At 43.0% G+C, this 21,227-nt stretch overlaps 1 protein-coding gene across 5 annotated transcripts in view; it reads right to left on the bottom strand.

Annotated features, from left to right (window-relative positions):
- Window positions 1-1,613: 1,613 nt before the first annotated feature.
- The window catches only part of STK38L (serine/threonine kinase 38 like), a 37,915-nt gene continuing 18,301 nt past the window's right edge, over window positions 1,614-21,227 (bottom strand). For 4 of the 5 annotated variants that reach the window (XM_051772429.1, XM_051772430.1, XM_051772431.1 and 1 more), the window contains 13 exons: window positions 15,943-16,087; window positions 14,875-14,926; window positions 14,019-14,141; window positions 13,445-13,528; window positions 12,441-12,564; window positions 11,819-11,973; window positions 10,931-11,033; window positions 10,272-10,333; window positions 9,303-9,420; window positions 9,013-9,136; window positions 7,343-7,438; window positions 6,429-6,520; window positions 1,614-5,242 (listed from right to left, as the gene is read on the bottom strand). In XM_051772429.1, coding sequence (XP_051628389.1) covers window positions 5,115-5,242; window positions 6,429-6,520; window positions 7,343-7,438; window positions 9,013-9,136; window positions 9,303-9,420; window positions 10,272-10,333; window positions 10,931-11,033; window positions 11,819-11,973; window positions 12,441-12,564; window positions 13,445-13,528; window positions 14,019-14,141; window positions 14,875-14,926; window positions 15,943-16,076 — 1,395 coding nt within the window. In that variant the 5' untranslated portion in view covers window positions 16,077-16,087 and the 3' untranslated portion in view covers window positions 1,614-5,114. Of the gene's footprint in view, window positions 5,243-6,428; window positions 6,521-7,342; window positions 7,439-9,012; window positions 9,137-9,302; window positions 9,421-10,271; window positions 10,334-10,930; window positions 11,034-11,818; window positions 11,974-12,440; window positions 12,565-13,444; window positions 13,529-14,018; window positions 14,142-14,874; window positions 14,927-15,942; window positions 16,088-20,347; window positions 20,366-21,227 lie in introns of those variants that run through there. The other variant, XM_051772432.1, reaches the window with a different exon arrangement.

The following is a 21,227-nucleotide window of genomic DNA, read 5'->3' as shown; positions in this document are numbered from 1 at the left end:
AGGTGTTACCTCGGCTCAGGGTGTCTGTAACACTTGCTCTCTGTACCTGGAGTCTCTCCTGTAAAATGTGGAGCAGGGGCTGTAGTGACACTTTTACACAACAGCTCCAAGGTCACAGCCTCGCTCTGCTGCCAAGCCGCCCGCTCATCCTTTAGTTTCCAGGGCAGGAATTGTAGAGACAAGGGCAAAGATGTTGTCTTTGGAGCAGGAAGGGTGGGCAGAGACACCTGCAGGGGAAGGAGCTGCTACCAATGGCAGTGAACTGCCTGGGGGCAGCACGTAGGGAGAGCACGTATTCCTGGTATTCCTGGAGGAGGGAGAAGCCACAGCAGATGGCGGCTCGCTAGAAACATTAAAGCAGCTAGTACAGAAACAGGATGTGGCACCGAGGGTCGGTTCAAACTGTTCCAAGGGGAGCTCTGGCTCCACTGGGAAATGAGAAACCTGCCTTAATTTCCCTCCTCAACACCAGAAGGTCCAGGCCTGCATATCCCATTTCCCCCCAGAAGAGGGACCTTGACACTACCAGATAACCTGAGGAGGGTGGTGGGAGGAGGAAGAGGAGGAAGAAGAGGAGGAGGAGGTGAGATGAGCTCTCTCTGCATCGGAAAGATCCATCTCCTGTCACACCCACTGCACTGGTAACATTACTACTGACAGGAAGTCCATTGTGTAATACACACCAACCTGCTCTCCAACTGCCCCAGTATTAGTGCATCTGTTGCTCTTTGGATGGTGACATTTCTTAGGTAGCCTGGAATTCTGTGCTGAAGAGCCTGGAGCAGCTGAACCCAGCATGGTTCACAGGGTACTGCTTTCAGCTGTGGGACAGGCATCTCAGAACATCTGAGATATTTAAAATCTACACGTGATAAATCACTTAGCCTTAGAGAAATGGAATCCTTTAGGTTGGAAAAGGCCTCCAAGATCATCGAGTCCAACTTCTGACTGATCGCCATCTTACCAACTAGACCATGGCACTGAGTGCCACTTCCCGTCTTTCCTTAAACACCTCCAGGGATGGGGACAGCCCATTCCAATGCTTGACAACCCTTTACATTTACAAATACATTAAGCACTTCCTTAACTTCAAATATATCCAGAGCTGGGAACCACTATTGTCCTCATTCCCAAGACAGATTGTTTTGGATATTCCTCCCCTCTCTTTCCATTGGATGATTGTCAAAAAAAGCTCTTTTATTGTCCAAAGCATAATTGTTTTGCTTAGGTACAAGGCACACTTTGTAGAAGAGTAAAGCGATTAAAAATGCACAGATATTTGCAGTATGTTTTATAAGTGCTAAACTAAAATGTGATTTTAAAGAAATTTGTATGAGCTGAAGGCACTGCCTTTGCCATTAAAGTGCTTTTTTTTTTGGAGGAATACTGAATTGAGTGATGCAAGGAGATAAAGAACTAAGCTTGTGTTTTCTCATGAGATGTAGCTCTGAGATATAGTTAAGGGAAGAAAAAGGTAATCCCATTAAAATAGAATTTGTAAGATTCTGTTAAAAATCATTTCCTGAGTAAACAGTATCTCAATTCCTTAGGTGTCTCCCATTCTGGAAGAGAAATCTGGTGCACCAGTGTGGAAAAAAAAAACAAACCACAACTTTACAAAAAGAATGCTACTTTTATTTTCAAATGCTGTAAAAAGCCTCATATAAATTTTTATAATGCTTCTATGTAACTTTCCCAACCACAGCTAATGAAACAGTCTAGGAAAAATAGAGCAGTTGCCATTTCGACTCAGAGGACGAGCTGCTGTGAGATCCCGTGCTGGAAGGACAAGGTACAGTGTGTTACAATGCCTGTGGGACTGAGTAAGTGAGAGCACTTCCTAAGCATTCACTGGCTAAACTGCAGCATTCCCTGCTGGCTGTGGCACAGAGGGATTGTCCCCTCTTGGGAAGGAGACGCCACATCCCTGCCCTCTGGGGAACTTCCCCCCTCCGGGGCTGTTTTCCATACTGAATCAAACGGCTCAGGTGTTTAACAACTGACCTATAAAAAGAACACTTATGTAACTGTCCAGCAAGGCAAATTCAACAGTGCAACACTGGATTTCTGAATGCTGGCAAGTTTTCCTTTTGTAAACTCCTTCTGCACTCCAAACAAGCCTTGCTTATGTCCTGTACCTAAGGCCACTCACTCCCGCTGGTTGGAGATGGCACGAAGTGCAAAAGCGCAGCTGCAGCTCCCAATCCAAGCTTCCTCCCCAGTTCCAGGAAATTCAGATCCAGGCCCTTCACCTCCATCGATGCACTCAAGTTTTCCCTGCTGGAATAGGTTAAACTTCCCAGCAAAGCTCTGCTAACGATTTGCATACAACAATTCCATGTTTTAACAAAAACAGACTCCCAGAAAATAAATTTTCACATGGTTGCAATCATCAAGCCATTTCAGGATCTTTGGTACTCCAAGAATAAGAAAAATAAATGGCACAGTGACAAACTTCACCAAAGGAAAACACACAACCATCCAAAGGAATCAGACAAAAATAACAAAGGATATGTTGTACTTCCACTTTTTTTGAAAGCCAGTGTACAATAACCTGCTGTTCTTTTTAATCCATTATAGTGTCACAGTTTCACCTTTAAAAAAACCAAACCCCTATCATCCTAAAAGCAGCGGTTAATATTGTTTAACTTGACTTACTGATTAAAATAATGCTATGTTTTAAAAAAAATTAATTAAAAAAATCAACTACCACAATACAGGAGTTTATGCTAGATAGGCTGCAGGCTGTTTCCCTATGGATATAACTCCTATGTGAGCACTGATATGATTAATCATCTGCAGTTTTAAATGGGTAGTATTACCTTGAGTGTTACAAATAGAAGGGTTGAGCTTTTGCCCGAGTTTGTAAACCAGTGAGTATGTACAGACATAGTTGTTTAATAGATAGCTTTAAATTAAGTGTGTATTTATCTGCCCTTCCCCAAACCCCACAGGAAAAAAAAATAGATCACCAGTATCACTGAGCATTTGCAGTTTCCATGAAACTTGTCTTAGCAAGTCCAAGCAAAGACTTGTTTTTAGGTCATGTTAAAAGGGTCAGTGTGGGCTTTTGGAAGGTGGTGCTTGCAGGAATTCCAATTCCAGTGCACACAGTGCCCCAGGAATGAGCCTGGAAATGAAACCCAAGAAAAATTGTTTTGAATAGCAGTGTCCTTTTGGGGCCAAGTTTCATCTCGGGTGTTTTCTGCCTGAGCTCCTCTGCCTTGAACTGAAGGCCTTTGAAAAGGCATTTCCTTTCCCGAGAAGCCTCAGGAGCTGTTGGGGCACTGGCAGGATGAAGTCTGGAGGGTGGATTTAAGAGAGTCATTGTTTTTGGACAGTCTTTGGTTGGCCATAGGTTGAGCTTCAGCATACTGGAGAATTTCTGAGGGACCTTGTCCCAACAGCAGTAAACGGGCATTAATTAGCACAAGGTCTGGGGAGAAAACCTGGGAGATCCATGAGCTGTTCCCACCTAAGTCCACCACTGAGGCAAAAGTTTAGCTTAGGTATGTTCTGATATAACCCTGTGTAAACTCTGGGCCCTGAGGCACTGGCTGCTCCTCGTGGATGAGCTGGAGACTGCAGCTTTTTTGTATAAAGAACAGATATGAGATGCTTGAAGGGAGACAAAACACTGGAGGAAAGGCATCACTGAAGCCCTGGAGGAACCCAGCAGCTGGATCAGGGAACCCAGCTGGATCAGGAAAGGCTACCTGCACATCAGAAAGGCACTGATGCACAGAAATCTTGCTGGTAAATGGTCTCTTAGGCAGCAGATGAAACCCCCCAGTGTGTTTTCAAAGCATACAAGTCCTTCAGAACAGCTGATACAGCAATAGATATTTCTCTAATGGCATTCCAACAGTCACTTTCATATTGCTGCAAAAGCCAGACTAATGGAGTCTTTCCTACTGGATGCCCAAACATCCTATGCTTCAATCTGAGGGGGCTGCAGAGGTTTTAGGGTGCCTTTCACTGGTGTTCATCCCATGGCCACATTAGAGGGAGACACTACAAGGAGACAGAGCCCACTGGAGAGTCTGAGCCTCCTGGGACACTCCACTTCCCCTAGTTGGGCAGAGGCTGCTCCAGAGCATTCTGGAAAGAAAAGGGTTCCTTCTGCCTGGAACTTCTTAGGGAGAAAAAAAAAAGAGAAAGCCCCAATTTGATCACTTTTCTAGAGTACATTTTGCACAGAGAAAAAAGGCTGCTTGAATTATGAGCAGCACTAAGATGATGTGCTATACAGCAGAGGCAGGAATGCAGTCCTAGAAACTCTACCATCCCTTCAAAACTTTGTATATCAGAATGTTTCCCTTCTGTTAAACAACATCTTGCTCATTTCTATTCAGATTCCTCTATTCTCCTGGAGCTGCCAGCAGGCATCACCACCTTGAGCAGCAATACCCATCAGAAATACCACTACTGAAATCAGAAATGCCCCTACACAGACCACAGATCCCACTGCCACACACAGTGGGAAAAGGAAGGGATGATGGGCTGATAAAGTCCTAGACTGGGGGGAAAATGAGAGCAGAAGTAGGACACTGCTATTTAAAATAATTCCATGGGGTATCTGCAGACCACAAATGGAAAACCCTCGAGCACCTGCTCAGAGAAGTTGGCAAATGTGGGCAATTTTATTTTTTTTTCATACTGCATATCTAAACCCCAGCAGGTGAGCAGGCCAACAAACAACGCTGCACCAAATGATATGTTTTCCCTCCTGGGTGGATTAGATGGTTTACAGTACAAACAAAGCCACAGTACAGAGAGGCAGCATTAACCGTTATCCACACATAGGTAGTGCAGGAAAAGGGATGCACGTTCCTTTTATTCCAGTACCTTTGTATAATAAAGTTAACAAAAATATTCAAATATTTAAAAAAAAAAGAAAAAAGAAAAAAGAAAACAAAACAAAATTAAAACCAAGCCAGCTGGCACTGCCAACCAATTCCTGTAGTAGTCTCAGAAATCCTAATCCTGTAGAATTTCCATGTGAAGTCGATGCGCACCAGAGTCAATGTGTTGATAACGAATGCCAAGCAGGTCTGGTGATGCACTACCTGAGGTTTGTGGTTTCAGTTCCTTCTGGGGGTTCATGTCCTGCCTCACAACTTCCCAGCTTTCATGTAGGAAGGGATGGAGCCACGCTGAGTAAGCCCTTCAAACCTCTTGTAGGTGTAATTGAGGAAAACCCAGTCTTTAGATTTGTAGTCAGGCTCCGTTGTGTTTGGCACTGGAATTCAGAGACAAAAAGCAAACACATGGGAAAAAACCCAAACAGTTAAAACCAGTGCTGCCCCTGAGAGGACTTTTCACAGATATAGACAGCCTTGAACTCTTACTTCCCTCCCAGCAGAAATTCCTGGAAGAAATCCTGTGTTTAATCAGGTCAGTTGCCTTTTGTCAATGGTCTGAGAAGAGCTGAGTTTTCTGAATATTCTTAGTTTTCAGCTTCCGAATATAATTCTGAAGTTGAAAAGGGGTTTTTTTTGTTTGTTTTGGGATTTTTTTATTATGGCTACACACTGCACCAGGCTCCCAGACCTTGAGAGAAACCTCTCACACACCCACAGGAGACAGGATTACAAAACCCTTAACATTTATGATGCTCTAAGCACAACAAACACATTTATACACCACAAACAAGACATATCCAAGTTCTCCCAAGAGAATATTAACTCTCCGAGGACTTCTTCTCTGCTTAAAGCTTCAGCAAGGCTTGCACAGCCTCATTTATGTGCAGGCTGCCATCCTGCACGCTGACAGTCGCTGGGCTTCTACATTTACCTCTCTGGCTTCTGCTTTTATACCCTTGTAACAATATTTCCAACTTAAAATGCCAAACACACCAATATCAAAGTTTGTATTTAGGGATCTGCAAGTACAATATCACTGCCAGTGGGTCTGAAGTGCCAAAACAACACAAATGCTCTAGGCATTACTCAAATGTGGACTTAAACAGCTTTACTGAGGCACTAGAGATAGGTTGTTTTGCATTAAAAGGAGATTTTAATGCAAAGTCATCAAAGGACAAATTTCCTTGCCATTACATAAAAGCCGTTTCGGAAAAAGAAAACCACAAACCCAGATTTTGTATAATTCTTATGCATAATGTTTTACCAGAATCTGCATGACAGGAAACTGTACTGCTTTCTGTGCTCACTGTCTGTGCAAACTATTTTTACTAATTGATTGAACTCTTAAATTTTCTGGGTTTCTTTTATTTTCTACTCCAAAGTCCTAAGGAAGAAGAAACTCTAAGGGATCCCAGGTTTACACTTATATTTCAAAGGAAGTCTCTAGGTGGAGTCTGAGTATGAGGGTATCAGAAAAATGATTATAAACAACAAGCAAAGCTCCTGTGGAGTACTTCTGGCTTGTTAGAGATGGAAACGTGGAATTTCCAGTGACAGTCTCACCTGGCTGTAAAATATCAGACTCAGGGAATTCATCAAAATTGGAAGTATCATCAATACTTTTGATTTCTATCGGGATTGCAGCTGGTCTTTCCCTGCAAGCAGAAATAAATACCAGCATAGTGAATAGCAGGAAAAGACACCAAGTTACAGTTTTGTTTAACTCAGGCTTTTACAGTACAACACCCCTTTAATTCAGAGCACAAAAGTTCCCCTGGGTCCATCAAGGTGTGTCTGACTCACCTGTTTCTGGCATTCACTCATTCCCTATCTAGCACTGGGATCTTCCTGGCAGGCTTGGGGAAAACATCATTTTCCCATTAACTGGAAGAGCATTCCAGGCTTATCTGGTTCCCAGGTATCACTGCCATCACGGGCCCAGCCTACCCAGCCCAGCAGGATTTCGCTTGCATTTGGAGCCATCAGATGTGCTGCTTTCCAATCCCAGTGCTCATCCAAGCACCTTCCCACTGCAGCTTCTGCTCCTGCCACTGTCACCAGCATCTCCCATCCCAAACAGGTTGGCTCTGACACATTCCTGCTTCAGCAGCCCCACAGTTAGGGAGCCCTGGAAAGAGTTTTAAGGTGGTTTGGAAACTGCCCACGGGATATGTCCCACGAAAGCCTTCCCACTGGGACACGGCCCTGTGGGAAAGGCAAGCATTTCCAGCTGGGAACTCAGACAGTTGAGATTATTACAGTTACAATTAAATCCAGAGCAACCTGAGGCATCTCAAGGCAGTTAAACTCCGATCAGATCCATGAGTGTCAGCAAGGCCTGAACACCCACCTACTGCCTGCAGCTGCCTTTCAAAATCAAAGATAAATTGGAAATAATCATCCTTGACATCATAGTACATGAAATTCTTGCTTTCATGGCTTTTATTCTCTCTCCAAAATGTGTGTGTATATATTACCTGATATGTCCCCAGTCTACTCCTTCAAAAAAGGGATGACTTTTTATTTCCTCTACTCCGTTGCTACCAATTCTGTTTTCCGAGTCAGTACAAAACCTGAAAAAGGGGAAATAAAATAAAGGGAATGTTACAATAAATGCAACCAGAAGCAACAGTATCCTGTAGCAAGAATTTCAGGAGGTTGCATCCAGGAGAGATGAAAAACAGAAGCAGAATATTGTGAGTCACAAAAGAACAGTTACAATGCCAACAACTTCCACCTTTTCTGAACTTTTGCATCCCCATCTTAGAGGTCTGTGAAAAGTTGCTGCATGTTCCAGTCCTGTAAGATTAGTTTGGAATGGAGGCTTAAATTCCTTACTCAGAGGCTGGAGTAGCCTCTGAAGCATCTCACCCAGGAGAGGGTGAGAATTCCAATGCTCACCCAGGAATTCCTTAAATCCCAGCTGTCCTTTGTACGTGCTACATTTTTTTTAATGCTGCCCTTGCAGACTTTTTGAGGGTGGCAAAAGGTGTCACAGTGAGGGAGCTCACACAAAAAGAGAGCTTTGTAACATGATGTGACACCCACAAACAAAAAAGTTTGGTCTTGCCCAGTGTGGAGTCCTCTGGAGACCTCTTGGAAATGGGAAACACTTGGCAGCATAGGCAGGGTGTTTTGACCTCATTTTAGTAGATTATCTCCAACTAAAGATGTTTGACCCTAATTTAAATCTTTCCATGTATGGAGACAAACTAATAAATGCCAGTAGTCATTGTATGAGTAAATTCATGAGCAAGACACACTAACAAATATACTGAAATAATCAAAAACTCCCCAAGCACAGCCAGGACTGAGGAGGAAGAATTCCCTGGCAAGGAACTCAGGATGCTGACAACATGTGGGAAGGCTGAGCAGAATACTGGAGAAATAGATACTGAAAATGCACTAAAACTGTTTTACACAATGAGGATTAGCAATAATTAAATGATTTGAGCTGTTGGTATCACTGCAACTGGATTCAGGATCACTGTTTTATTAGTTATGTTTTTGTGTGCTACTGCAGCATTGCTTGAATAATAAATAATAATAAATTCTAATTTTGTGAAGTACAGTCCCCTTTCTGCCTGCAACAAAACTGTGGAAGTTTCTAATATTAATTTTGAAAGGAAAAAAAAAAAAGGAGGAAAAAACACCAAAGCCAAAACCCACCCACCTCCCCTCCTCTCAAAACCTCTGAGGACAAGGGAGCATTTCTGCCTGACCTTGTCACTAAACCCCTCACAAAAACTTCCGTGCAAACTGATTAAAATGGATTAAAAACTGGAATTTCAGAAAAAGCGAGCAAATCCAAAGCATCCAAAAATTTCTGTTCAGTGCATTAAATGCTGGTGAGCAGTTATTTCTTAGTCTCCTCTGGGAAGAGAAAAGTTGTGTGTTAATCCCTTTTTTCTTCCTCTTTTTTCCTTGTCTGCTCTGTTTCTCCTGATACCATGGTCCAAATCAAGATGATTCCAGCTTATTCCTTCATGTGAAACACATGGCAAAGGGGGGGAAAAAAAATCCATCAAGGATGGTGACACAGAAGAAACCAACTGTCCCTCCAACATGAAACTTCCTTCCTGCAGAACGGGAATTGAATCCCATGGAAGATGCCCCCGGCTGAGCAAGTGGGGCTTTTCTTACTGACCTTAGGATTAAATCCTTGGCTTTGTCCGAAATGGGCACCTCTGGAGGAAATACCAATGTTTCTTTCCAGTTCATGACTTTCCTGTAAGTCTCCTGTGGGGTTTCTGAGCAGAAAGGTGGATACCCTGCACAAATAAACAGGAAACTAAGGAGTTTTTCCCAGGAGAGCAAAGTGACCCGGGCCTCTGCTTTTGTCAGCAGGGCTCCCAAATCTCACAAGCCCCAAAGTTTCCTCTTTTGAACAAATTGACAAATGTTACCTTTGAACAATTTTCAAGTTCTTTAACTTACCTATTAACATTTCATACATAATCACTCCCAAAGACCACCAGTCACACAGTTTGTTGTACCCAGTCTGCATAAACACTTCTGGTGCAATATAGTCTGGGGTTCCAACAGTGGAATAGGCCTGGAAAAAAAAAAGGAACAAACTCTTTAAAAGATGAAAACATTACAGTTTTACACTTTGCAAAACCTTTTCCTGGGCATTCACATATATTTGGATGGACAAGAATAAGTATGAAAATTCACAGTAAATAAAATGCCAATATTATTCTTTTATATGAGTAAACACAGAGAACCTTGCAAGTAAATGGAAATCATCTTCCTAAACGTGCTGAAACCAGGGAATATTCCCACTGCAATAGGAGAAGGACATTTTAGTCAGAGTTTTAGGTAGCTCTGCATTTTATTCAACAGACCAGGGACATTTAGAGTTGAGCCAACGGAAAACCAAAAATGGGGTTCCTTTTCCAAAATGTTGATGCAAGTTGATTTTGGCTTTTTCTTCTCTCTGTTGTACTGGTCTACCCCCACAGTTCTGCCACATCTGTCTTTACTGACCTGGAGATGCAGTTTTTTCAGGGATCTAATTCCAAGCAGGAAGAGGGTTGTAGAATAGAGTCCCTATGAGGCAGCATGTCTCATGAGGGAAGAAGAGACAACCTAAAACACCTTTAGGGAATAGTGCAGTAGATCACTTTTTAAATGGAGTGTGCAAAATAAAAAGTCACAAAATGTGAAAATTGAATTTTTTTGCAGCTGCTGCTTGGGGAAAATCATGGACAGGGATGAAACTGCAATCCCAGAGACAGACACTTTCCTTTGGTTCAGTTAATGCCAAAGCTCTCTTTATTATGTGACCATTCTTCACTATAACGCTGCTGCCAACACTCCAGTGCCAACACACTCCCAAAACATAATGATTTATGTTTTGAGGGTTTGGGGCAAAAAACTCCAAATATTTTTTAATGAACTCACCAGCTGTCGCCTGTTCTTCTTCCATGTTTCTGCTTTCCTCTTGGAGTTCATATTCTGAAATGCTAATTTGAAAAATAGTTATTAGATAATAAATTAATTTATGAGAATTAAGAGAAAAAAAGATGGGTAAGATTGCATTCTTAAACAATAACTTTTGTATCTTTAGAATCCTTTAGTCTGGAAACAAATATTCAGTTATAACTGAAACAAGGGGGACATTAGAATAACTACTGTCCAATTCACATGAAACTCATGTAAGTAGGACATATAACCAGCAATTCTAAATTAGAACTTGCTAAAAGTTTTAGAGATTGATCCAAGATCAGCTTCTGAAAAGCTTCATGAGATTGTCACTGATTCCAGTTCCTTGGCACATGGATCCCATGTCCCTCCTGAAAGATCATTTCTGTAACTTCACTAACATTAAATTACCGTAATTATAGACACATTACATTAAGAATTCATATCTAATGTGCAAACATATGGGAACACCATAGAAATCATAATTTCTTTCCTGTCCCAGGGAACAAGTATTTCCAGTTTTCCAATGAAATGCAATCAGCCTGCCCAGTCTTGCTTATCCCAGCATGAACACATGTCCCATGTACAGCTGCAGCTCCAAACTATTTAAGTGTTTAACTGGGGCAGCTTATACTCACAGAAGTCACTTGGTGGGTTGTGGGTGAGGTTCCTGTAGAACTCTGTCCTGTGAGCTTTCTTTAGACCTGTGCAGAGCCCAAAATCAGACAGCTTTACATGACCCTAAAAGAAAAAAAAAATCAGAGAATATGAAAACATTATTTAGAAAGGCAGTGCTTGGGAAAATAAAGGTTTTAATAACTGCACACACTTTCACAGGACAAGCAGGCAAATAAAGTCTGAACCTTGATGTACTGGCAGAGTGGGTTTTCTCTCGAACAGGTTATTTTTCTCCCAAAATGGTCATATCTACAATTTTACAATAGCTGAGGGCAGCTACTTTGCCAGGTTGTGTTTTGAAACTGGATACCACTGTGACTGAGAAATGCTCCAGGACAAAATTCCTTTGCCTTGTTTTGGCTTTAATCAGGTTGCCAGGCATCAGTGCTGGATAGAACCTCTCAAACCTTACAGCCTTGTGTAGGTTGTGATAATGGTTGGGCTGGATGGTCTTAGAGGTCTTTTCCAAACTCAACAATTCCAGGATTTTGTGATGATTAACCGGGCTCACTTTATGGTCAGTCTGAGAGTGTTGTGAGGGGGAATAAAATCAGAGAACTGTAGGAATTCAACTGATTACGTTCCAGTTACTTCAAGGTGCAGGAAAGCAAGTGGATCACTTTTTAATGAATATGAGCATCTGGACACCCTAAGTGAGTCTTCTCCCTTAAAAGTCCTGCTTTGTAAGGCTTCCCAACAAAACCCAAGAGGGATTTTGCTTTGTTAGAGCACACAGGGAAAGTACAGTGACCATTTCTAAATCATGGCGGTGGCACTACTGGTTCCCACCGAGCAGCACTGTGACCTACAGACTGGGATCTTGGCAGTTTAACGTGCACAGGACATGCCTTGGCATCCAGCAGAAGGTTGTCTGGCTTAATATCCCTGTGGATAAATCCCAGTTGGTGAATGGCATCTATGGCCAGCACAGTTTCAGAGATGTAGAACTGTGTCTCCTCCTCTGACAAGGTGTCTTTCTTCATCAGCAAGGTCATCATGTCTCCTGAGCAGAGAGAGGAAAACCCCGTTTAGGAACCAGAACATTTCAATCACCAGACTCTAAGAAAACCCAGTAGAATCCAAATTTAACCTTGGAACTGGCCTTACAGCTACTAATTATAAAACTGTTACTGCAAAGACCTACAAACCCAACTGACTTTTTCAGTAAAGTGGGTGTGAAGCTGTTAAAAATCCTAAACAGGGATTTTAATTGGACAGCCCAGAAAAACATAGTGAATTTTAACACACATTACACTTATTGCACAATGGCTTTTTCGTAATTTCTTTTTACTGTCAATAACTCCAGCAGTAAGTAGTAGAATAGTTATTTAATTCAAGTCTACTTAACACTCCTTTATAACCTTTCCCCTTCCCCTAAAAATCAGGAATGGTCACATGCCTGGAACTTCATTTAACCAAAAGTTAAGGAAGAAGTGCCTGTACCACCCAAAGCCACAGCACACAGCTCACCTCCAGGTAAGAACTCCATGATCAGGTAAAGATTCCTTTTATCCTGAAAGCTGTAAAACATTTTCACTACCCAGGCTCCATCTGCTTCAACCAAAATATCTCTTTCAGCTCGGATATGGGCCACCTGAAATTTTTTTAAATTACTGTTATTAAAGGACAATGAAATATTTCAACATAATTTTATATTCCTAGTCCTATAAAATATTTTTCACGATGCTTAGCAGAAACCCCTTATTTTCATGTACTTTTTCTACTCATTTGTCATAGTTTTTTACTAGATCCTACAAAGTCCTCAAAAATTATCCCCCAGAAACCTACAGAAGTTAACTCAGTGTTGAAAATAACAGTTCACACCACTTTGCAAAAGAAATCTCTAGAAACACAACTTGTTAAGCTGGTTTTGTTTGTTAGAAAGAATAGACAAAGCTGGTGGAAAAGATGGAAGTGTTTCTCTAGTGAAATACAAGGCAAATGATGGGTAAGGTTTGGACTAAAGTTACTTTTAATCTGCCTTTTCACTTGAGAAATCCACCCTTGATTTCTTTGCTAAAGTACTTTTAGCTAAAAAAGTCAAAGCAAAAACCAAACCAAACAAAAAAAAATCAAAGCAAAGAACCATAACAAGACAAAACCCAACTTAAAAAGCAAAACAAAGGAAAACAAAGTCAATGAAACACCTGTTGGTATCTCACCTTTAAGAGTTTTTACTTTGGAAGGGATTATTTCTCAAGAAACATGTCCCTTGAAATGGAGTTTTACAGATTCAGTACTATAAGGTCCATCTTGATGAGCAGAGCAAAATAAAGTCTTTGTCACTATTCCAAATTGGTTGTAAATCAAATATTTTTAAAATGCTGTTCCATGACCTTATTTCCTAATTTCTGCTTCTTTTGTGCCGTGGTGGCAACTCCACAGACCCTCACTGGGTTTCAAAGGCTTCAAAGACGGCAAATATTTTCCAGACAGGCTAAGTTTGGAATTTAGGGGATTTGTACACCACAAACCTGCTCTTTCTCCAGCATATCTGCTTTTCTTAGGATCTTCATTGCATAAATATGACCTGTGTCCTTCTTCTGAACCAGGCGTACCTGTGATAGGAGATACAACCCAGTCGGTCTTCCCTGCATCAGAAACCACATCCTGGCATGGAATTCTCCTGGAAGGCTCCCAATTGCCAGGCATGGACAAGTTCTTTTGTTAAATATTTAAAAATACAGTGGAAAAAAGAATATTTCTACATGGCATACAAAAAGTTGTGGCTTTAGGAAAAGCGAGCAGGCATAGTAAATTCCAGGCAGGCTGGGACTGTGCAAGCTGAAATTCAGGAGTGGATATAACTGAGGTGACACATGGCAGGAAGGAGGTTTATGAAGAGCTGTGCAACTGCAAATCCATCATTTCATGGGCAACATCAACTTGGAAAGCCATGGGAAGCCAAGGGCCTTGAGAAATTGGTGCAGGTAATTAATTACCAGACTTATCCCCTATGGAGAGCTGCACAAACAGCTCCTCTTCTGCAATAAAACTCCCCACCTGGAACTTTTTATTCTGTAATTAAAATGTTTTAATGCCACAAACCTCCCCAAATGCTCCTCTTCCTATAACTTTCAAAGACTCAAAGTCATCCAGGCCAAGTCTGGTCCTCTTCAGCCTCAGAAACTCTGTTTCCTTGCGAGCGTGTTGGGACCTGCGCAGCTTTTTCTGAGGAAACACGGGAATTTCTAAGTCATTTGACAGCAGAAACTCAGGATATGCAATCTCCCTTCTCTCTCTGGAATCCCAGTGGGAGAGGCAAATGTAAAAGGAGAGGTGTTTCTGGTGCTCAGGCACCTGCCAGACTCTGTGCCTGGATACAGCACCGTTTAAAGCCACAAGATGGCATCACACACCCACATTCCTTCTCCTGTTTCCCAAAAGATCCACAAAACCTCAGGAATGACCCAACACCTCTTCCTACTTATTTCCCTGCCTATCCTGAGGGCAGACATGGTGTAATGGACCTCAAAAAAGCAACTTAGTGACCAAAGCTCTGTGAGATGGTAACCAGAGATCCCTCCTCATCCGCATCCACATCCAAACGGAGCAAAGCTGGGCCAGTTTGTTGTTTAAATCAAGGAAACATGGTTCAGCATTTTGCTTTCTAAGCACATCCTACCTTTTTTCCCCTTGCCAAATATAATAGCAAACAATTTTAATCTTTGAAAAACATGCTGTGGCCATGTGTCATAAGAACTAAGGGTAGCATGAAAAGCCTTAGCCAGTCTTATTGGAAGGATGATTCAAGCATATTCCTAGCTTCCCTAATAAACAATTTTTTTTAGAGGGGCAACACTTTACAAAATAAAACTTGCTGTCTCGCTGGGTGATGTTTCTGTAGGCTCCTCAAATCCTATTTTTGAAGCGGTTTTTAGGGTTATTTAAGTAATATTTTTACCTCCTCATCTGCAAGGCCTTCCTCTTCCATAGCCACTTCTAGCTTCTTCTGCCTGCCAAGGGGAGAAACAGGGGATTATTTATTAAAACCCAAACATAACACTGCAGCAAGACAACACCTTTGCTTCACATGTTCCAAACACTAAAGAATTTGCCTCAAATGAAAATGTAAAGGCTCACAGCCCACTCCACCCAGTTACTCATTTGTGCCCAAAGCTGTCAAAAACAGAGAAGCAAATTTAAGCACATACCTCTGGATTTGCAGAATTAGGCATTAAATATATAATAATCACTCTAATGACTTACATTTCTTCATATATATCTTGAATTAAGGCTGGTTTTATCAATTAGGATTACAAACCAGAATAAAAATGGCTTTTTCACTGTTTCTGTCTCAGCTCTACCTCCAAAACCTCCAGCTTTCACCCCCACCAGTCCAAGGCTCTTCCAACTTGTGCCATGCCAGGCTAGGAGGCTCTGAGTGGGGAGCAAAGCCTGGGAATACCCTACAGCTGGCAGGGGGTCAGCACATGGCAATGTGGCTGCTGGACCCCTCTTTTTCCACCCTCAGGACACTTTTTGACAGCATTGACAGGATGCAGCTTTCCAAAGGCTGGTTATTCACGGGCAGCAGCCAAGACTTGAAAGGCTGGTGGTGTCTTTCTGCACTCGGGGAAGGACAGCAGGATCCCCCAAATCAAAGTCCCTCAGTAGACAGTCTGTTCTCCCAACTGGAGTCAACTCCATTACATGGAATAATGAGTAAATGTGATGAAGAGAGAAGCCCTGCTGCTTGAGTGAAAACCCCTCAATTAAAAACATATTCCCAGGGGAGTGATAATTTCACACACTAATGACAATCTAAGACACAACACTCATCACAGTCACACACTTGGGGCTTTGACGCTTCACTCAAGTGGCACTTCAGTGCTCCAGGGACGGGACTGGGCTCTCAGAGTAGCTCAAGTGGTGCTGACCAACGCATTCAAACTTCCCACGGGGATGGAAGAACAAGCACCACCAAAAGCAGGAAAAGCTGCAGAGGGGTGGGAGGGAGCAGAGGCAGTACCTGGTCTCCCTCTCCTCATGCTGGATGATGAGGTTGCTGTAGAAGTTCTCCAGGGTGAGTTTGGCCACTGTGACTCTCTCCCGGGTGTGGTTGCTCATGGGAAAGGATGTTGTGGTCCCTGCAGTCATCGCCATGGTAACATGTACTAGAACACAGCATGGCAAACCATTACTCACTCCAGAAAAAAAACAGCCCTCTTTCCCACTCTCCATCTCCAAACTCTCCAGAATTCCCAGGGAAGGCACTATTCTTCAGATACATGAAACCCAGTTAAAGAACTTTATTATCAAATTATCCTGAGAGAGCAAGATATGCTTCCCACTCTCTGAAAAAATAACATGTTGGCAAAATCAACAATAACATGTTGGCTGAATCAGAGCGAAGAATGATGGAATGATGCAGGGGTAGCTTGTCCACAAATGAGGAAAATGTCCCTCTGGAAGATCTGAGCCAGCCTGGGGGAAGGAAAAGGAAGCACAGCACAGAAAGGAAAAGGGGAAGGTGAGAGGAAGACCCCACAGCTGGACATGTCACAACCCTCACCCTCTGACAATTCCAGAAACTACGAAAAGACCAGGATAAAATGAATAAAGGAAATGGATAAAACCCCTAATCCCAATCCACAGGAGAAGCTGCTTCAAGGATAGAAAACAACTCCCAAATATCTTTGAATTTTAAAGCTGCTCAACAAAGTTACATGTGGATTTCTAGAAATCATCACATCAAAACACTGGAATTGCTGTATTTCAAGTGGAAAACTTCTGTTGCTGCAGTTTTTTGGGTGGTTGGGCATTATAGATCAAGAACCAACCACCAAGAATAGAAAAACCCTTCCCTATCACAAGGCCATTCCTCTTGTTTCCTTTCCAGCCACCTCTGTGCCTTACAGAGCTCCCTGTGTTTAGATTTTCCAAATCAGAGGGGAATCTCCTTAGGCAGCTGTAAATATGTTACCCATGTAGATAAAGCACTTATAGGTTTTTGCATGTGGTCACTAGGCATTTAAAAACTGGGGAGAAAGAAAGAGGAAAGAAGAAAGGCTGCTCTCCTCAGGAGCTGTCATCTTGATCCCAAAGAACTTGGATGTTGGAAGCCATCCCCCCTTGTCTTGTCCCTCCAGGCCCTTGGAAATAGTCTCTCTCCATCCTCCTTGTGGGCTCCCTTCAGGCACTGGGCTTCCTGTTGGTTATTTACATAATCCTTCTACTTCACCAGGGGATTGTGAGGAAGCCAAAGCCCGAAGTAGGATTAGGATATCCAAGCAGATCCTAAGACCTTCTAAAGTGAACTGATTAGAAGTTTCACACAGAAGGAAATTTGCCTGTCCACAGCGGGACAGGAGGATTCCTGAACTCTGCTACAGGCTTTTTTGGTTTGATTCTCCCTGTCGCCCTCTGCAAGGACAGGATTGCATCCTGGGGATTTTTCATTGGATTTGATGATGTGACAATAGGATATTTGTTGCCAGAGATGCAGCTGTTGTGTCACAGATAAAGGCATTTTATTATTATGGAGATGTTATTTTAGCTGTGTATGTTGAAGATGCCAGAATTCTGAGAATAAAAATATATATCTCTATATAGATACAAACATGGCATTTAATGACATTGCAGCTGCTTCAAAATTATGTCAATATTTCTATTTTTTTATCAATCTTTTTAATCAATCTTTTATACCCTTCAGTCTTTCACTAAAGAAAGATGAGATCTGTCAATTCTTAATAGTCTTGACTAAAAATTAAGGGGGTCCATTCTTCACACAAAGACATAATCCATGCTGGATATGGCTCCAAAAGCTGGGAGAATTTAGCACTGTTCTCCCTGTTGAGTTTGTTTGGACAATTTGACACTTTTTTTTTCTCCTGATAGGTGGGAAAATATAAATATAAAAGAGGTGGATGAGAGCAAAGCCGACACTGTGTTGACATACCCAGATCAAACAGAGCACACTGTGATTAAGTTATTTCAAGAAACAACCTAATAAAGTAAAAACCTGTACTCTGATAATTTTGGAGCATGGGATAGAGCAGCCCTAAGCCAGGCTTGGAATGGATTAACCTTAAGTTATAACTGGCACACTCCAGCACCGGATATTTCTCCTTTGCATGTCTCTTATTCCTGGGAGGATAAAACAACGCTGCATTTTGATTTCCTGGTGATTTGTTTGCTCCTTCAAACACTCACAAATTCAGGCACTGCCAAATCAAAGTCACCGGGCTTTACTGATTTGTTTTACATTTGAATCCTGTAAAAAGGAGACCCCAATTCCAGCACCAGCACATCATGTTACCCACAGTGGGGCTGCCCCTCACTGTGCTCCTACAGTAGGAAGACAGAGGAGTGTCCCCAGTTATTTCTGCCACTGTGGAAAAATAAAAAACAAGCCAAAACCACAACCAAAAAAAATTGTGAAACCAAGAAATGTCCTAAACTCTCCAGATTCCCCAAAGTAAGGGGAAAAGAGCACAAACCTGGCAAGGTATCCTGCAAAATCCTGTGGGATTTCTCACAGCTGAGAAAACCTCCCCAGGTTTTTCCTCCTGCCTCTCTGCTTCCACTAAGGAGCCCCCAAAACAAGGCACAAATCCACATCCCAAACTAAATAGCCAGCTGGGAGTAACCAAGCACAGCCCTTAAACATGAGCTTTATAAACAAATGATGCCGGAGGGGACAGGGGCGGGAAGGAAGAAGCTTCAAAATAGGACCTTTTATTGACAGCATAGAGCCTGGACTGACCTCACCACATTAACGGGAATGCTTGGAAAAGGTGCCACCCAAGAGTTCTTGGAAATGCCCTCAAAAGCCTCCTGAGTTCACCCAAATTGATGGCACTTGCATAATGGAACCATTCCACTCCTGCTGCATCACTGGCCCACGAGGAAGGGTCATATCCAACCAGCCACACTTGGCCAAAACTCCTCCGGCTGACAAGGATCACAGACCTTTCTTTCTAAAGGGCTGGGAATGTGGAGGAGAAAGACATCAAAGGGATCTAATGGACAGGAGACAGTGGGCAGGGCACAGCCTGCGGGACAAGGCTCGGAGCTGCCAGGAACAGGGATTCCATATGTGCTCCTGGCCTGGAAACAGAGCCAGAGCCTCCTGCAGGGATGGCTCAACTCCCAGCCCGAGCCTTTCTCCTCGCGCCTGCTCGGCATCGCAGCAAGAACCTACGGCATGGGAATGAGGAGCTGTGGATGTGCAGCAGCCAGAGAAAGGTGGGACAGCAGCACAGAGGGGAGGAGAGCAAGGATGTTCATGAAGGACAAGGGGGAGCAGGGAACAACAGCCAAATGCTACTGGAGTGTTCAAGAGACTCCTCTGAGCAAGTCTCTCCTGATCCATCACAGAACAGTCCAGTTGGAAGGGTCCTCCTATTTCTAGTAAAATAATGTTGCCTAACTGACCTTTTTATTCCCAGACCATTCCTGACTGGGAAGTAGAAAAATGCCAAGCAGCATTTACTCCAATCTACACCCCCGTTTGTTGCAACAGCTCCAAGTCAAACTCTCAATTCGTTTTCCTGACAGAGTCTCCACATTTAAGACCCCCCACCCTCAGACTCTGCCACACCACTGGTAACTCAAAGCTCATGTGCTCTCTGGGGCACTTCTTGGCAGCTCCCACAGCCTGTCATTAATGGCTTCCTCAGATTTCCTGGGATTAAGACTCAGGTTAATGAGAGCAAAGCCACTGAGGCTTCCAATCCCACCCGCTCCCAAGAGGAGAGATGGAAGAAGTCAAAGCACGTGGAGAACTGATCTCTCCCGAAACAGAGTGGGATCCCTTCTTGATCAGGAAGGCATGAGAAGACAGAATCCAGTCTTATTTTTAAAGCCATGTGTGTAGTATAATAATACCACAGCTCTGGAATAAATTTACTCTGTACTCAGGGCATATTTCAGTCTGGGAGCAAACCCCCAGAGAGAAAAGCACCTTTTTCCCCACAGGAAATGATGAAGTTGCTGGGTCTTCCATTTGGATTTAAAATGTCAAGCTACATGTCCAGCAGGACAGGGAACACCAATCCCTTCACCCAAATAACCATATCAAGTCAAAGAAAGGCTGCCAAGAATTTTCATTCACCCACCCAAGCACACCCCTAAAGCCCAGCAGTCAGGAAGCTGCTACAGTAAAAAGGGTAAAACTGCAAAGTTCATGAAGTACCCATTTAAATTCCAAGGGAGTTCGGCTCTTCAATGAAAGCCTCTGGATAAGGCAGGTACCAGAACATATTCCTGCCTTTGAAAACTCCCTTTTTTTTTCAGCATGTCATTGAACTTGCCCCTGAAATGAAGCACAAACATGGCATTTCTCAAGAAATAGAAGGTAAAGCAGAAAGGAGCAAGGCTTTTGGTGCCAGACCAGTTCCCAAGTAAACACACAGAGCTCAATAAAGTGGTACCTTCAGAAACTCCAGTTATCACTCAGTGCTGGGGCTCTTCTGGGGGAGAAGTGAGAGCTGCTTGGCTCCTTCCAGACAACACAGCACAGCAGCTCTCCAGGCCAGGCACTAAAACCCTCTGCTGACAAGGATTGTATTTAAGAATTGCAATGCTATCTAGAAAGCAGCAAGGATACAGCAAGGCTTGGAGTACGAGCACCAGCCCTGCTGTCTCCAAATTTGAATTCTCTAAAAGACAGACAGGATATATATATATATAAAAATGAAAAAAAAACAGCCCAGCACACACAAATAACAGCATGATTCACACCAAAAGGGTGGGCAGGGACAGATAAATGGGATAAACAGCCCAAGGCTCAGCAGGACGCTGTGGTGTGACATGTTCTGAAACACAGCCCTGGGTGGTGTGAGCCCACACACAAACAGAGCAAGGATACAAATGCTGGACAACAGCTGAGCGTTCCAAGGATGAAACCAAAGGAAAAAGTGGTCACACTGTGGGATAAGCCCCAAGGGAAAAGGACTTTCTGCACTACAGTCTGTGCAACTGTGCTGGGTATGTTTTCACCATCCAATTGTAGGTACTGAACCTCCTCCTGGAGAGAATCATGGAATGGCTTGGGTTGGAAGGGACTTAAAGATCATTTAGTTCTAACTCCCTGCTCTGGGCAGGGACACCTTCCACTAGACCAGGGTGCTCAGAGCCCCATCCAACCTGGCCTTGGACATTTCCAGGGATGGGGCAGCCACAGCTTCTCTGGGCAACCTGTGCCAGGGCCTCCCCACCCTCCCAGGGAAGAATTTCTCCCTAATATCCAATCTAAACCTGCTCTCTGTCAGTTTGAAGCCATTCCCCCTTGTCCTGTCACTCTAGGCCTTG

This window comes from Manacus candei, unplaced genomic scaffold (genome assembly GCF_025592945.1).
Source record: "Manacus candei isolate 608988 ecotype Guabito, Panama unplaced genomic scaffold, ASM2559294v1 h1tg000153l, whole genome shotgun sequence".
Lineage (NCBI taxonomy): Eukaryota > Metazoa > Chordata > Aves > Passeriformes > Pipridae > Manacus > Manacus candei.
Note: the sequence above shows the minus strand (reverse complement) of the source record. Positions and strands in the feature narration are given on the sequence as shown.